Source organism: Xiphophorus maculatus, chromosome 18 (assembly GCF_002775205.1).
Source record: "Xiphophorus maculatus strain JP 163 A chromosome 18, X_maculatus-5.0-male, whole genome shotgun sequence".
Taxonomy (NCBI): domain Eukaryota; kingdom Metazoa; phylum Chordata; class Actinopteri; order Cyprinodontiformes; family Poeciliidae; genus Xiphophorus; species Xiphophorus maculatus.
This window is the reverse complement of record NC_036460.1, coordinates 8,052,361-8,070,829: the sequence shown is the minus strand read 5'-3', so window position 1 is coordinate 8,070,829 and position 18,469 is coordinate 8,052,361. Positions and strand designations below refer to the sequence as shown.

The following is an 18,469-nucleotide window of genomic DNA, read 5'->3' as shown; positions in this document are numbered from 1 at the left end:
TCTCGTCGTCTGTCTCTTTGCCATCTCATGACTGTTCAGAAGCTCACAACTGCAATGGTGTTAATTAGACTAAACTGTGAGGACTATGAGCAGACTGTGACTGTCTTGCGTGACTTAGTGAAACTTGTTAAATTGTATTGTCAATTTACCAAGGCAGGAGGAATTAGGACTTCATAACTAGTTCTTATATGCTATTGCAATCATCTAGATTTTACTTTAAGGCGTTTTGCATATTTTTTCTGGAGAAGGCATTGATTGTTTAATGGGCTATACATGTGCAGTTCTATAAATTGGAAAACAAAAAGGTATGTCAGGAATGCAATTCAAACATGAAACTGATATAAATATTCATTATACATAGAGTAAGAATGGTTTAACAATTCAACAGTTGTAGGTTATCGTCTGTGTCCTCTAAGTCCAGCTGCAGTCCCCACTTCCCCCAAACTCTGTTAATGGACTTTGAATAACAATCCTTGGCTTGTTCGTGCACCTATTTATACTATAGTTCTTTTTTCTTCCACTTAACTTTCCACTAACAAACTTGCATACAATACTCTGTAAACAACCTTTTGTGACAAAGCCTCCTTTTTGAAGGTGTCAGGACTCTGTACTGTCAGCAATCATACGTGTGATCGCAAACGGTCCAGAAAAAAGAACCCTTGAATTAATAGTCCCTTTTTATTGGTAATATAATATTCTATAATATTCTAATTTTCAGACAAACATCTAAGTTATTAGCATTACTAAGTCGTAATAATCTGAGATGTCTTAAGAATGTTATTTGATATTGATGGTGATCTGTATATAACAGGTTATTTAAATTTTACTGATAAAACAATTGAAATAAATATGGTTAGAGATTATGCTGTGATTCATATTACAATATTACAACAAATAATGCTTTAGAGATTAGTGTTATGAGTAGCACTCCTTAGGTTCAACACCATGAATGTTTGCATTTTCTGTTTTTCCCGTAAGAAAGAAAAGTGTGTAAAAGCTCATTTCGGTCCACTGCCTAGCAGTCTGCAGCAACAAACGGGAAAGGATGGAACATTGTGCAGCTTTATGCTCCATACGGCTGGAGAAAACTGGTTGCTTTGAACTTTCTCTGGTGTCTCATTTTGATGAGCATTTTTGTGGTTTTGAAAGTGAGACTGTAAATCTCTTGTTGTATTTTGATATTAATAACTAGTGCAAACTACTTATAACATATAAAACCCCTAAAATCTAAATAGTCCTAATGCATTTTAACTCGCTTCATCTACTAGAATGTCAAATGATCTGGCGAGTAATCTGCGCTGTGAAGCATTGAGCTGCTTTCTTAAACATTCAAAGAGAGTTTGATCACAGATACTACTTGTTCTGAACATTTACGAAGATATAAAGTGCCATATTGATAAAGGCCGGATTAATAAAGTATTTCTCCATCACAGTCACTGCATTCAGAGCCCCTCTATGCCACAGCGTGGAGCCAAATTGGGCATACATCCATGCTTTGTTGACCTCTCTTAATAATCATTAAGATTTCCAACCCTGCTGAAGATCAACAGGAGTCTTGTACAGACATTGGCCCTGGCATATTCAATTTAATATCGCATAATGGAACGAGGCGGCTGTTCTGACTAAAAGCTGTCACAATTAATAAATTGTCATCCCGTTTTGTTGTGTGTGCAGAATGAAGTCAGCTTTGCCAGTATTTTATAGTGCTCTGTTTACATGCATTAAAACAGCAAATCATAATTAATCATTTTAATATATGTCAGTGTTTTTATGTTTCTTCTCCCCATTTGAGAAGTGGTACAGTAGTGGGGGAAAAAAAAAGTCCGGCTTATTTGTTTAGTTTTCTCTCTACATTAATGCTGCACAAATGTTCTTGCACATCCTTCTTCACCAATGATTTAACAGTCGAGTAGAAAATGAGTGCCACTGATTAGTTATCATATGAAATGTATTTCCATTTTCTTTCTTTCTTGTGGTCACAGACGCCTTAAAAAACCAAAACTAAGCAGGGGATAATTAGTTGGATCTGAAGCACAGGCAGAAGGTGGCAGTCAGAGGCAATTATAACACTCCTCTTGTGTGTGATTAGTCAGCTCTGAACTAGAGATCCTAAAACACATCTACTTATTTCATCTTTGATTAATAGGCTCTTCTAAACTGCTGATGGCTTCTTTATTTTTGTTATTTAGACACAGTTGAACAATTCTGTGTGCCCAAGATAAAAAAAAAAGAAAAAAGATTTAAATAACATTATTAGGAAAACTAAAAGCAGTACCACCCAAAATACAAGCTCTATTATTTTCTATCAAACATACCACACCTGCTGCCTCTGGTCCGCGATGATACAAGGCTCATCTCCCTGTAGTCCAGAAGCATAAAGACCTCTGATAAAATTTACAATTCGAGTCTAATAATCTATTTCATCTCGACACACTTCGGCACAACACTTCGAATGTGTATTAAAGGTCCTGACTGTCATGCGGTAAAATGCTCCAGATTTAGGATCTAAATGACAGCTGCATTATGTAAAATGAAGTAAAAGCTATTAGCACTTCTTACTGCTTGCATCTCAATAAACCAATGGCACTCAAAGTATTGCTGAATATCTAGTCAATTTTATTTGTATGGCACACTTTAGCAACAAGGCAGTTCAAAGTGCTTTACACCATAAAAACATAAAACAGAAACCAATTGTGAAACAAGCAATAAACATTACATTTTGTCAAATGCCATACCAAATGCTATCTATTTGTGAATGTGTTCCTTTTGTTTTAAACCAAATTCTCATGGATTTCAAACACTAGGCAATACCTAAAAGGTCAGTTCTGTGTAATTTAACCCCATAAAGAGACGGATCAAAGTCTGCAGTAAAAATTGGTACACTGACAAACTATCAGGAACTAGAAAACAGGAACTTCTAGCTCCAGTTCTGGCTTCACTTCAATGGCTTGCCGTTTATTACAGAATTGATATAAAAATTAACTGTTTTTTAATGGTCTTAATGGTTTCCCCCATTGCTATACATCCACAAACAAAAAGGGAGAAAAAAAAGTTGCGCTTGAATGTTCCAAGATCCAAACAAAAATGTCCCAGCTTTGTGAAATAATGTACCATTCCAAAGTATGGAGACTTTTAATGAGCGTTTATAGACACTTCTACTCTTTTGGCTTTTGAGCAAAGAAATAACTGGGTATCTGAATTTGGCTCTAGTGTAAAGTGCTTTCAGTGGTAAGTATGACCTATAGAAGTTCAGTCTGTTTTCAGTTTTCAGTATGACCTATAGAAGTTCAGTCTGTTTTCAGTTTTCAGTATGACCTATAGAAGTTCAGTCTGTTTTCAGTTTTCAGTATGACCTATAGAAGTTCAGTCTGTTTTCAGTTTTCAGTATGACCTATAGAAGTTCAGTCTGTTTTCAGTTTTCAAATACTCAAACCTACTGAAATTATTTTGTTGTCCTTTATTCACAATTGAAGACAGCAACGACAACTTCATGTTGAGAAATTTTTGATAGATGCTTGCTCCACAAATTTAGCAAATTTTCTACTTGTATGTTATAAAGTGCATTTGTGAGAATACATTTACAGCCATTTTACCACTGCCTAGTTGGTGTACAAGCCGCCTGAGAATTTTTGGGAATTTTTCAAGTGGAACAAACGGTCGTCTTTCGTGCCTCACATAAATGTCTCCTTGATTAGATAACAATGCTGACAATCAGTTTCATTTATAAAAGCTGCGTGAGATTAGACGTATCTGGCATTGATGATATTTGAATTTATTTCAGTCATTACATATAACTGAATGATGAATTAAAAACAAACATGAATTTCTTCATTGAATTGCATGTAATGAAGCAGGCCTTTTGAAGAAATAAATGTCACAGTTTTGTTTGGTGAGCATTTTATGCATAGGAGATGGTGTTGTTGAGATTGTCAGATGTGCTGACTGGCAGCGACTTTGACCTTAATTAAGATTAGAAGCATCCATCTTTTGCAGCTGTGTGAAGTCCATATCATTATTATTTCCCAGAGGTATTTGTAGGCGTGACAGGATAAATTGCTTCCATCAAGTCTATAAAACTGCCCATATTACAAGCGAGAGTCATCTTTGCCCTCCTTTACACGGTTTTTAATGTACTCCTGCTGGCTGTGCCTTTTGTATGGCCTCCGACTCTGCTGGATTTTCTCAGCTGATCTCTTTTGTGTCATGATAATCCTTAATATAATGAAATCAAGTTGTGATGGATAAGGAAGGAGCCTCTTTGTGCATTCTCTTTTGTGTTTGTATTGCTGTTACAAGCCAGCATTTCTTGTTTTTATTTATTTATTTTTTTGTTTGGCTGATGAGGCTGTAGCCTTTTGCAAACAAAGTAACTATTTGTTCAGCCATGTAGGCTTTTGTTGAGAGGGGTCTATTTTTGTCCAAAATAATAGTCTAATGCACATCAGGGCCAGTCACCATGGCAACTCATACTCTTTGTGGACACACAGTGTGTGTATATTTTGATCCAGTGAAAGAGTTGAATCATTACACCACTAATCCATCAGCAGGAAGAAAGCACCCGGGGAAGTGAGCAAAAAAGAGGAGGTCGGAAAGTCATAGTTGTGATAGACTGAAATAGACCAAATTAGTGCAAAAGATTTTTTTAGAGCTGCCTCTGCCTCTTTCTAGGCTCACTCTCTGCACATTCATGAGTCTGTGCACATCAGTAAGTAGAAGGTGATGCCTACACATTTTCTTCCAAGGTGCTGATTGGTTGCTTCATGCATATTTCCTTTTATATCCCAACATTTGGATTATACTTTTGCCTGTTTTTCATCACTTACCTGTCTCTTTTGTCATCCTTTTTCCTTTAAAGAGTACAGAGCAGGTTGCCGCTTTCTGTCGCAGTCTCCATGACATGAATCCCTCAGAGTGCGTGTCCTCTTCGCCGAGCCCGGACTCACCCTTCCCGCCTACCGCAACTCCCCGACAGCTGTCTGATGCCGACAAGCTCCGCAAAGTGATCTGTGAACTCGTGGAGACCGAGCGCACCTATGTCAAAGTCAGTATCGATCATCAGACTTGTTCCAAGCAGATGGTGTCTGTGAGTGCATATGTTCTCCTGTGCAGCTGTCAGAGATTCTATCCGTCTTGAGATATGCTCCGCCTTCATATTGTCTATTCTATATAACCAATCCATATTTATCTCTGCGTCCCCGGAGATGTGATGGGGGACACAGCTGTGTCCTTGTCTGGATATTTTCTAATCTTTTCCAGCTCGGTATAAAAGTGGCTCTGTGGAATAACTGGGTTAGAGATGGTATGTAATGGGAAAATGTCAAGACTGTCTTAATGATTCTCAGTCCAGGGGGCACAAATGGGCTTACTGTAGAAATCACATTACAAATGATTGATTGTATATTGCACAAGATTCAATGGGAATTGGTGATTTGTTCTAATTTACTTTAGTCTGGTGCACTTTTTGTTTGTATGTTTAATTGCTGCTGAAAAATACCACAGGGACTTAAAAGCCAGAGGAACAAACGCCAGAGAGGACTTTCAGTGATAATTAATGATTTGAAATGAATGCTGCTGTCAAATTAATTTGTAGGTTTGCTGGTATACAAGATTATTATACACATGCATTTCAGTAAGTTAGAATATCATTCAAATGGTCATTTATTTCATTAATTCTGTTAAAAAAAGAGAAACTCCTAACGATTTGCACAGAGTGATACTTTTGTTAATTTTTATTATAAATGTTTATAGCTAATGAAAACCCAATACTCCGTCTTATATAGCAATCTGATTTTCTGAGGAACAAATTTAAAAATAAACAGCTTAATACAGGAATGTCTATCTTCAGAAAGGTTTGTTCTTGTATGGTACAATATACATGTTCAATACTTAGATGTTTTTTTTTAGTCATTATTACTGTATTAATGTGACAGTAATACCAAAGGTCAGTCTTTGGTATTAAGACTTAAGATATCCTTAAATTTTAAGGGTGGACATGTTGCTTTAATAGTGGCTATCATATTGCTGCTTTGTTGCTGCTCGTGTCTCTCATCTTCCTCTTGTGTGGCTTAGGTCAGGGCAGTCAAGCACAGTTATACCATGGTCATTAAACCAGGTATTGGTAGGTCCCAAGGCCCCAAGTCCTGATAGAAAATGAAGTCAGGATAACCAGAAAATTTGTCAGCAGAGGGAAACATGATATATGGTTGAGCTGACATAAGAAAACATGGTGGACCAACACCAGCAGACAAAATGAGTCTTGAAATTTCTCCTTCCAGAATTTTCATTTACTTCTAAATGAAATTCACAATTTATTTCCACCTGAAGAGAGGACTTTTGTCCACTGAACAACAGTCCAGTTCTTTGTCTTTAGCACAGGTTTTACCTTTATTTTACATGTCTTTGGTTGAGGAGTCACGGAACAAAGAAAGTGACAGTTGTGGACCACTACAACTAGCCTTCATACTGTGGCTATATGATGGCTCTTGAAGCACCGACTCCAGTCACACTGAATCCTGACCAAACTTGTGAATCGCAAATTCAAACTACACTTTTCCTTTCAGTCAATTTTTATGTAAAAAGCCAGCTTTTTTATGATAAGGTTTTGTTGAATACCCCTGCCTTGCTATACAACTATCAAGTCCACAATTTTTCCCATGATTGTACAAATCACAACACCTCTGTATTACGAACTGTTTCTTCAAATTGTTATGGAATATTGTGATTTTCTGAGAAACTGAACTTTGAGTGAATTGCTGCCCGTAAGATGCCTACCACAGTTTAAAAACACAGTTGTCCTAATAAGAATAATGAGTGGGCAAATACTTAAAAATGTGCAACCTTTTCCCCCCAGTTGATTGCTGTGTGTAGCAACACCGCTATTTTATGAAAAATCCAGTCCCTATGATCTTATGTAATTATTCATACTGAGAAACTGAAGTTTGGGTTTTCATTGCCTGTAAACCATAATCATCAAAATGTACTGAAATAAACATTTTAACCATATCAATCTGTGGGTAATAAATCTAGATATAATTAATTCTGCGACAGACTGGCGACCTGTCCAAGGTGTACCCCGCCTCTCACCCGAAACGTTCGTAGGAGATAGGCACCAGCACCCCTCCTGATCCCACTAGGGACAAGGGTGTACAGAAAATCTGTTACTGTCTACAGTGGTTTATAATAGTCTCTTGCTCATTTGTACTAAAACAAGTCCTCAAGACTGGCAACATTTCTCTCTGACTTTTATCACCAAGAGTCTATTTCCTATAGCGTCCCACATAAGTGACAGAACACAATTAAACACACTTAACTCTTGCCTTGCAGGATCTCAATTGTCTCATTGGGAGATATTTAACCCCACTGCAGAAGGAGAATTTTCTCACACAGGATGAGGTATGTGAAATGTTTCCCATGCATGAGCTTTTAAGAGGTAGCTTGGCTTTTATATGCCAGTGCTGGTGAAATGTTCTATTAATGGTTTGTTGCATAATCATGTGAAGTGTTGCCTTGTAGAACAAGAGGGATGGATAGTAATTAGAGATACAGAGATTTTTACATGCATTTGCAATATTAAAATTCATGTTGTATGTTAGTTAGAGCTTTTGTAACTGTTACAAAGTACTAAAAATTTGACAATACTAGACGAAGGACATTATTATTATTATTTTTTTCCAGCTGGATGTTCTATTTGGCAATTTGCCAGAAATGGTGGAATTCCAGGTTGAGTTCCTAAAAACGCTGGAAGATGGAACCAGATTGGTTCCAGATCTGGAGAAGCTGGAGAGTGTGGATCAGTTTAAGGTACAATTTTTTCTTTTTTAGACAATCCTGGAATATAAACGGCATCAAGCATTCAGAAGACCTATGAACTTTTTTCTGACTCTGTGAATTCTTTCACAGAAAATACTCTTTTCTTTGGGAGGCTCTTTCTTGTACTATGCGGACCGTTTTAAGATCTACAGTGCTTTTTGTGCCAGTCACACCAAGGTCCCAAAGGTTCTTGTGAAGGGTGAGTAAATTTTTTTTTTCCATTGGGCTGACATTCCAGCTTGGCTCAAAGGACAGTGTGTATTTAACCATCTGCTGTGTATTGCAATTCTCTATAAATCTGCTCTTCATCATTGTCAGCCGCAGTTGTCCATCTGACCCCCGTATACTTTCCAGCTGGAAGTTCTTGAGGTTAAAAGCCTGGCTAGATTGTGTGATATGTAATTAGAAGTGTTGAACAGACTCTTCTGAAGCTACTACACCCACTCCCTTTCTAACTTCACTGGATGGCTTTGTTTGCCACATACATATTCAGTGAGTCAACTGCTTTTCTGCTGTGCAGGTTTTGGTGGCAGTATTAAAATAAAGCAGTTTAAATATGCTTAATGATTCTTCATCCTTGCTTTTCATAAAAAATACTAAATGGTTTATATTTGGCAAGCCTGTGGTTTTGTTTTTCTGAGAGACAAGCAGAAATGTGTGCTCTCTGGATCAATAACAAGGCCTTTCATTAGTATCATTATTTCTTGGTTATCTCTCAAGTCCATGACTTGATGCAGTCTGCTGGGTTTAGCAGATTGAGACATTTTTGAACTTATTAGGATAATTAACCAAGCTTAATGTGCTCTTTGATTGCAATGTATGCGTGACTGAATTGACTTTATTTTATTTTTGCAAAGTGACTCAAGATGACATTTGTTGTAATTTGGTGCTATATAAATATACTAAATTGAACTGAAGTACTTTTGGGCATGGTGACTATGGGATTCTCACAATATGATAACTCAAGAGTGAAACTGTCATAGTTCTATGGTATTTACATACAGTTATAAGATTTAACTTTGTTTTCAATTTGCGTACAGTCTTAAAGATCTAATGAAGAACAAAAGACAAAAAAAATGCATATTTTGCATCCATACAAAGTTTTAATCAAAAGTTTGCTTTTAATTATTTACAACTGTAGTAAAAAACTATTAAAGCCTACGACTTTCCACCTGCTAAGTGGAGCTATAAAGCAGAGTCAAAGATCCAAATTCTTGTTGCCATGTGAAGTCATTGTGGACAAACGATCTGGCTGCCAGCCTGTCCGTCTTCAACAATGAATTAGATTTTTTCAATGGAATTACATGTACTGTTTGAACCTATCATACAGAATGGAGTATCTGTTACTCCTCACCTTAGGTCTTGCTGGATGAATCTGTGATTATCGGTAACTTACTACTAGCTTCAGCCTGCATGTTATGCTGTTTTGATTCCACTCATTCCTGTGCGCACACCTGCATCAGACTGCCTTGGTCCGGTTAGAGTGGGTGCTGTTTAATGAGCTGTATCCCCTGCTGCAGCCCTGTTCGAGGCACTCAGTGTAGCTATTTGGGTAATGAACGAGGCAGGTCCTGGACTCAAGCTTATATTTAAAAATGACCACGTTATTTTTCTATCATATTCCAAATAATTACTGCCCGCTTCACCTAAGCTGGCAATTTATATTTTGACATCCCTTGAATACAAGTATTTTACCTGACCCAATCAAAACCACATGTAAAAAAAATATTTATTTACACTACTAAGGATTGCATGATCTCTTCCAATCTTTTGCAAACACAATGTTATTTTTGTCATTGCAGCCAAAACCGACCCTAATTTCAAGGCCTTTCTTGATGAGCGGAACCCCAAGCAGCAGCACTCCTCCACCCTAGAATCCTATCTGATTAAACCCATACAGAGGGTGCTAAAATACCCCCTTCTGCTAAGGGAGCTCTACTCACTGACAGACCCAGACAGTGAGGAACACTACCACTTGGATGGTAAGACAATGTCAGAGTTTACTGACGATATAAAATCCTTTTTATCACAGAACTGAAATGAATCCTTGAACGGACACAACAGTTTAGCTGAAAACATGTTTTCTGCTTGACATAGTTGCTATAAAGGCCATGAACAAGGTTGCCAGCCACATCAATGAAATGCAGAAGATCCACGAGGAGTTTGGAGCAGTGTTTGACCAGCTGATCACTGAGCAAAGCAGTGAAAAGAAAGACGTAGGTTTGGACAAGTGCAGCCTTTTTGTTCTGTCAAAAAGGGAAAAAAAGTCCCTGTGGGATGACGATGTTGATATTTTCACACAACTGCCAGGTGGCTGATTTATCGATGGGAGATTTGCTGCTGCACAACACAGTGACATGGATCAACCCACCTATTTCTCTGGGAAAATGGAAGAAAGAACCACAGATGGCAACATTTGGTATGCCAGTGATGATATTCAGTTTAATCAATCTATTTTGTTTTCCTACATTGTTTCAGCATTAAAGGTACTAGAAAATGGTACTTTGTTAAAATAGGCTAACAGTAATATATAACCCAGAATTTAGCATTTATCACTAGTACTTTACATTTAGTATTCATTATGATCATAACCATAAGTAATCTTATGTGCCATTAAAAAAAGGTAACCCACTGAAGATATTTGGGGCTTATTTAGTAACAAAAACATATTTAAATGGAAAAATATGTAAGATTGAAAATAATCAAACAAATCAAAATAATGAACAAACATAAAACATGCTTTAAAAAAATGTTTCTTTTAAGTAATAGATATTTGTCAAATACAGTAGAGAAATAGAAGTCTGCATTTCCATTTCCATTAAAAATACAAAGCACACACAAAAGGGTACAAGCGTAAAGGAAGATGAAAACAAACACAAGATACACTTTTGAAAATCGTGTATCCTTTTCCTTCCAACTTATAATTTTGCACTACATTGTGTTGGTGTAACACAGCAGTTCGAACTTAAGTGTACCAATATATTGGCTTTGATGCTGATTGTGTCATTGTACCACTTTTCAAATAACTTAGTCAGGAAACTCTTACTTTTTCTATTTTGTAAGTTAGAGTTAGAAACTTTGAGAAGCAGAGGTCTAACACATAAAATCTCAATCAAACTTTAAAATATGTGATAATAATATGTCACAATGTGAGTAAATGCACAACTTTTAAGATTATTACTTTTGAACAGTAGTTCACTGTTCAAAACACTTTAGCTGTGCTATCGAGAAACTTTAATATTCCAAATGATCACATTTATTAAGTCTGCTTTTAAAAATATATTTATTTTATGCACAATAATTAGTGATTATTTGGAGGTAACTCATGTCTGCCATCTTCTTCCGCCTTTCAGTTTTCAAAACTGCTGTGGTGTTTGTATGCAAAGAAGAGTCCAAGCAGAAGAAGAAAATTGTAAGTTTTCACACAAAAAGGCACATGCATTCTGTAACTGTACAAGCAACATTTAGAAGTAGCTTTAATATAAATATATTTATCTAATTTAAGGGCGGCTCACATCGAGTTTCTGTATCTTCGGAAGAAAAAGATCCTTTCCGTTTCCGTCATATGATTCCTACAGATGCCCTTCAAATCAGATCCATGTCAAACACAGGTAGATGATCCACTAAATACGGCTTTGTATTTTAATCTCACCTTTTCTTTGTGGATGATGCAGATTGTTTGTATCCCACAGACGGTGAGAGTTCTGCTATGTGTGAAATAGTTCACACAAAATCAGAATCAGAAGGAAGACCAGAGAGGACGTTTCACCTGTGCTGCAGGTGAGGATTTTCTTCTGAAGGAGGCAGAGTTTAGATTCAGATTTAAGCCTGTCTGCTGCTCCTTTTTGCTGCTCTCAACACAATGACAAACTGATAATGCAACTCATCTTTTTCCTTTCTCAGCTCTCCGGAGGGCAGAAAGGAATTTCTGAAGACAGTCCACTCCATCTTGAGGGAAAAGCACCGCCGACAGCTCCTAAAAACAGAGAGTTTACCCCTCAACCAGCAGTATGTGCCATTTGGAGGAAAACGACTCTGTGCTCTGAAAGGAGCCCGTCCAGCCATAAATAGAGCCGGTAAATGCCAGTCGGTGGCTACATTCACCCTACAGCTTAAAGTGTCCCAATTTCTTCCAAACTGACACAGATAGGATCTTTGGTGGAATCCAGGGTGTTCATTTATGTGTTCAACTGTGCACACAAACAATTTGCAACTGGTTAATATATTACCTTGAAAAGTTAACAATACCCCTTTAATCTATTCAATATTTTGTCACATTTTAAAAAAAAAAAAGCTCCAGAGTATTTGTAATTTTTATAAACAAAATCCAGTGCAAGAAACTCCATCTCAGGGGTTAGTTGGAGAACATCAGTGAACAAATGGCATCATGAAGACCAACAAGCCCACCAGACAAGTCAGAGTTAAATTTAAGCAACTTTTAAAAGAGATGGGCTATAAAATAATACCCCAACTCTAATGTTAATTTAATATTTGAAAGTGTGGGCAACATGGATTGAACAGCTTCGTTCACTTCCTCCATTGCCAAAATATAACCCCACCCGAAAATCAACATCATTGTTTGCAACGCCTTCTGTTCGCTAATCGGCTTGATTGAAATTCTACCAGAGAAATCAAACTCAATAGGAGAAATTCTAGACAGAGCACTGACTGGAGATGGAAATTGAGCAGAACTGCATAGCAACATAATGGCCAGGCTGATGTAGAACTAGTATACTTTACAAGACTTGTTTATGAAAATACAGAAGAATTTTATGTAAAGCAATGGCTCAATACAAATGCTCAGTGCCATTGACAAAATTATTTATAAGAATTCTTACTTTAATAAAATTGTTTTTAAAATATTTTTTTTATTTATCCTAACAGCATCTGCCCCAACCAGAACTCTAGGCAGGAGAAAGCTGGTGCGCAATCGTTTCACCATAGACACCGACATTGTTTTTGATGGGGACTCAGAACAGCAGGACCTCACTTCACCACAGGAATCCGATTCAGTTCCGCTGCAGCAGAAGGAGGAGCAGCAGTCTGAGTTAGCGGGAGATACAGACCGCTGGGTGGAGGAACAGTTTGACCTAGAAGAGTATGAAGACCAGGAAGAAATGAAGGAGACAGACATCCTAAGCGATGATGATGACGAGTTTTGCCAAACACCCAGACCTCCATCTGAAGAGGTTGATCTGGAGAGCCCCCTGATGGCTTTATCCCTGGAGGGAACAGAAACAGATGGGAGTAAGAGCCTGCCGTCTCCAACTGTGAGCGACACACCAGATGAAGAGAAGATATCCGACACAGAGAGGAAGAGCTCTGTAACCGACAACTCTGAGGATAAGAATCAAGCAGAGAAGGCTGAGGTTTGGGTTCGACGGGAGCCATCAGATTCATCTCCAGAATGCCCCACATAAGAGCTGAAGGGGACAGGAATCTCCCCACATTTGCCGCACAACGATCACTCATCACAAACCGTGCATGAGCATTGATGTATATCACACAGCTAGTAAAAGAAACAGTATACCCTCCTTTACCTTACTTTATGCTGAATGCTTTTTTTGTACAGGTAAGATCATTTGTGGAGCAATAATTAACCCAGAATGAGGGAGCTGTATCCCAAATCAGATGCTGTTTCATAACGGTCAAGTGTTTGCTTAGAGAGGTGAAATAATGGTACAATCATGGGATCTAATCACTTGCTTTGATTGGCATGGTTTGCACATTTGGGCGACATTCTGTAGTCCTGCCTGCTGTTGCCAAATTTGGGTATTGTGAGAACATTTATATTTGTTTCGTCTCTGTGACTCAAGATATTATCATAGCTAAGGGCTGTATATTATTTGTCCTTAAAGACATAGAATAATAAATTCCAGATGACAGTCTTGCATAGATTACTGTACATTTTCACATGCATATACACTGCTGTGTCATGATTTTGATCTTTAGTCTTGAGTTTTAGCTCTCTTGTTACATTTAATAACAGAATGATGTGAAAGCCGTAATGTCACTGAAGCAATGGGGTTTTAATTTTTTTAACCTTATCCTGTTTTTACTTGAACGTGTATTTGCTGTGTCATTTTTTTACTACTGTGAAATCACGTTATATTTTACCAACAGTACTACCTAAAGTACTCCAGCTCAGACACACTGACATATCACATGCACACAATATTGTAGATACTTTACACTTCAGCTTCTTGAGAAAGTTTTCGGTGTCCACTTATTTTTTTAGTAATGGATTTCAAAGCAATGGTTTTATTTATTTGTGTGTAAAATAATTTGCTAGTAATAGAAGTAATTCTTTTTCCACACAAAGAAAGTCCAAAGTTGCTCATGCAATCAAGGTGAAAGACTGGCAAGATGTCTGACCAATGAAAGAAGTCATGATTTAAAAAAAAGTTCATTATGCTTCTAGGACTGCATTTTTATTTTGTGTATATATAAAATGTATTGATATCATAATAAATACATTTGTTTCCTACTTCTAATTCAGAACTGTTGTGTTTTAATTTATTTGCTTTCATTTTTAAACAGCTTATTAAGTTTTCTCTGGAGTGCATCACAATATATGCCCCAAATTTCTTCATTTTGGGTGGCCGGCCAATATTTGCATTTGAAACCGATAACATCTACCTCCACAAAGGTCTGAAAATCAGTGTCTTCAGTCCTGTCCCGTCTTCCCACCAGCTCACATTTGCACTTGAGCTAACAGTCACTCCGCTGTTGCCAATTTAGCAACTTCTCAGATAAATAAAAAATTGGTATCTGCCTCAGTTGAAAATCAGCAAGTCAGACTTTTGAAGATCAGCAATCAGTAGGGGGCATTTTTAGGCAATTCAAATAAATTTCAGCATCCTTGTGACAAATTTCAAGATGACTTATGTAAGCACACCTATTAAGGCCACACAATAAAAGATGGTGGTTCTATGGGCTTTATTTATCACAGACTTTCATTCCTCTACACTTCTACCACCAATTCTGCTAACCCCTTAAAATAAAGAGAAATAATTGAAAAAAATTAAGTCATTAAAATACAGCTCTGTGGCTTTAGGCACAACACTCGATTCTAATGGATCTGCACTTTGAAGTCTTGAATATACACAGGATTATATTTGTCATCAGTTTCATTACATTTGAACTACTTCAGTTCCAACTGAATGTTATTCTGAGCTAAGGTTCTCAAAGGGACTTGCATCAACTTTACTGGATATAGGGGATTATCTACTAAAGTAGATACTAAAGTAAACCATAGTATAGTATAGTATAGTATTTACTATAAACTAACTGTGATAAGCAAAAAGGAGGAGTTGCTCTATTACAAGTATGCTTTAAAAACAACTCAAAAGAGGAGTGAAGTGGATGATTTTCCCTCCCATTGTAAGCTCATGCGGACAACAATAAACCAGGAACTAACGCTATTGGGTGTTACTGTTTTGTTACACATTACTAGGAATTCAGAAGTAGGAACTAGAATCTGGGAATGAGATCAAACAACCTTGTTCAAAGTGAAACTCCGTCCACTGAATTTGAAAAGGCAACATGTTTCTTAGCATTTTAAGTACAGAGGGAACATGTTGTAGGTTGTATAGCATGTGTGTGAGAGATACAAACCATAACACTCAGTTTTAGTAGCCATCATTACTTTTGGGATTCTAGAATGGGGCTGGATTTTGTAATTTCAATCTGATCATCAAAAAATACTTTTTATATCATTTTCTAAAAAATAATTTTGGATATATCTAGCAAATGAATGTACTTAGTCTATTTGTGTGGCAAAACAGATGCAGATCAAAAACATATGTAAGATTTGTTACTGGGTGGTCAATGAGCAAAAGTGGTAATACAGAAGTTTTATAGTACTCGAGTACTAAAATATGAGCACATTTTTTGTTCAAAATTTTTTTTATGCCATTTCTTATTTCCTTGTTCCATGTTTATTATAATATCTCAATGTTTTTCATTTTGTTTTCAGTTCTTTATTATGTAATATCAAACATAAACACTATTATTATTTTTGTTACTTTAAGGAAAGGTTCGATAAGAAAATGTCAAGGAGAAATTTATGACAGATTTTTGAAGACAGCTTTGAGAGAAACCTCAAACCTTCACAATTAAATTCTTACCTTAAGAAGGGATTACTAAAAGATTTTTGAACTCAGGAAAGAACATTTTCTTTTCTTTTTTGTCATTAAAAAATACCCAACAACTAAAACGTTCAGGTACTGTAAACTATTAATTCAAAACATGTTTGTGCATATTTGTACTTGGAAAATGTGGGCTTTCATCGATGTAAACACTGGTCTGCAGTCATATTTGCATACACCAGAGGGCGCATTGAGCCTGCTGTAATTTTGCTGTTTTTATCCTCTAAACCTCCAACAAAGGGTAACAACATACTCCTCACTCATTCATATTAGTTTCATTTTGGTTAAAATCAGTTATTTCCCTCCTATCAAATCAGGATTGAAATTAGAATTCACAGATTAAACTTTTAGCAATAGCAGAGTTGTCATAACACAGCCTACTTTTTCATATCTTTGTTTCCATGGGTTTTTCATCACGATGCTATCTGTTTACATTCAAAGCAGATGACGACAGTATTGCCCTAAGAACCTGTTCAGCAGGTTTTCCAGTTTCTGTTCCTGTCTTATGACCTCTCATGCCATATTTTTTTTTCCCTGTGGTGCTTTTTTGTGTATCTTACTTCTCAGAAACATGACGATCGACTGGGTGTCACCTTTTTAAGACCAAATAAGGTTTGAAGGAAGGAGTGGTACACCTTCACCACTCTGAAATCCCACACTGTTTTAAAACAGTGTCTCTTAATGTTAAAGCAAACTAAAATGCTTGTTTGTTTGTGTTGTCATGCAATAAAAGGCAAATACAGAAGTTTGAATAGTCACAACACCTTGGAGTATTGGGCTAAATATATAATGTGGGTATTGTAGATAGAATTAGTTGTAGTCCAAGTTTTCCAGTTTGAGAAAAATCTTGAACAATTACCCCCTGAGAGTAGCAGAAGGAAAGTATATTCACACTTTAAGTCAAAGTCATTCAGAAAGCTGCCTCAATGTGAGTTAACACTGAAAAAAGACCTGCTGATCCAGCTGGACCTACAGATGCACTCATCAGTATGAATGCTCTATTCATTTTTGACTTTTAGTCATTTGTTTATTTTTATTTTTTTAAGATAGCCTGATGATAAAACCACACAACTCTGTTTGTTCTGAGGTTTTAAAGCCTCACGATGGGTCTGATCATGAACAGTAATAAATCTGCATAGAAGCAGGATGTAGATCCTCAAACACAAATACTGTAAGCAGGACTAAAATTCCTGCTGCAACAAAAGTTTCTGGCTGGTCATCTTTCACCCTTAGAGTCAAATATCCTGCCAAAAAATATCCTAAAAGCTTGTTGATTTTTTAAAAACTGCTTGAGAACATTTGTCCAAGTATTAGGCCTATGTTCAAACAGCAGATGAGGCAAGTCAGATTTTTTGGTCCATATCCGAACTACAGACAACGTTTTCATGGCAGTCTGAACAACCCAATTCCGATCTTTTCACCTCCCATAAATACTTGATCTGTGCCACTTCCATAGGCGATAGAAAATTGGATAAGTATCTGATTGTGTGCAAAACGTTTGCAGTCAGAAGGTTCATGTACATTTTATCCGACTTTTCTATCATTGATGCAAAACATGCATCGTAATTCTACACCAGCAGAAGCCAGACACACTAAATATGGATGTAAACAATGGCTGAAAGTTATAATTATGAAAATATGAAATAAAAATGTCACTGAAGAGAATCACATAATGTCATTCACATCATAATCCCACAACTTCTGGCTCTTGGTACACATCCAAACAGACCTTCCTACAGAAGGTTTAGTCAATGCTCAACAAAAAGTTATTGTGGTTTATTGTGCTTTATTTTTATTAGCTCCCTTTGTGTTGTTACATCCTTAAAATCTTAGTGACAATACTGCCTGTTCCCTTTGTTGAATAACTTTAAAAGTGATCTATAAATGACTCCATCCATTATTACTCCCATAGACAGTGAGCTGCTGTGTGACATCAATGTTCTTCTTCTGTGTATGCATGTCACATGGGGTCGTAAATCATTCACACATTGTGATTTTGCATTGATTCTATGATGAACACAGTATATGTATGTGTGTGTATGTTGTGGTAGCAGCTTTTTAAAAAATATATACTTCTATATCTATCTTGTAAAAAAAAAAAAAATCAACATTTTTATGTTTACACTGTATTTCTTACACTGCCTGAACTGTTTTTGGAGTTGGCTCTTTTTGGCTTTAATCTCATTGTACACAAGTATAGTGAAAATGAAATTAATTCATTCATCCCTTCATTTAGCAGTATGAATGACCCACACACACGCCAACGCACACACGCATGCACACCCCCACACATGCAAAAGAGATTTCAGCAGACCAGTCAGAATTGAACATCAAGACTATCTGCATGAATGTAATCTTAGTGAGAGTGTATTTTTAAATCTAAGCCTTTATGTTTAATTTTAACATTGTATAGATTGAGGACATATAAACTAAATTTAAACTTGTGCACCCAATTTTTTATATTTCAATTAGTACTTTATGTGAATAGAGAAAGTTGTCTGGTATTGGGG

At 36.7% G+C, this 18,469-nt stretch overlaps 1 protein-coding gene across 3 annotated transcripts in view; it reads left to right on the top strand.

Moving 5' to 3' along the window:
* The window catches only part of LOC102234854 (T-lymphoma invasion and metastasis-inducing protein 1-like), a 49,383-nt gene extending 36,029 nt beyond the window's left edge, over positions 1 to 13,354 (top strand). For all 3 annotated transcript variants that reach the window (XM_005796816.2, XM_023351194.1, XM_023351195.1), the window contains 12 exons: positions 4,856 to 5,041; positions 7,324 to 7,392; positions 7,675 to 7,800; positions 7,900 to 8,008; positions 9,612 to 9,791; positions 9,907 to 10,025; positions 10,120 to 10,228; positions 11,163 to 11,221; positions 11,315 to 11,420; positions 11,502 to 11,589; positions 11,713 to 11,885; positions 12,694 to 13,354. In XM_005796816.2, coding sequence (XP_005796873.1) covers positions 4,856 to 5,041; positions 7,324 to 7,392; positions 7,675 to 7,800; positions 7,900 to 8,008; positions 9,612 to 9,791; positions 9,907 to 10,025; positions 10,120 to 10,228; positions 11,163 to 11,221; positions 11,315 to 11,420; positions 11,502 to 11,589; positions 11,713 to 11,885; positions 12,694 to 13,229 — 1,860 coding nt within the window. In that variant the 3' untranslated portion in view covers positions 13,230 to 13,354. The remainder of the gene's footprint in view (positions 1 to 4,855; positions 5,042 to 7,323; positions 7,393 to 7,674; positions 7,801 to 7,899; positions 8,009 to 9,611; positions 9,792 to 9,906; positions 10,026 to 10,119; positions 10,229 to 11,162; positions 11,222 to 11,314; positions 11,421 to 11,501; positions 11,590 to 11,712; positions 11,886 to 12,693) is intronic.
* Positions 13,355 to 18,469: the final 5,115 nt, after the last annotated feature.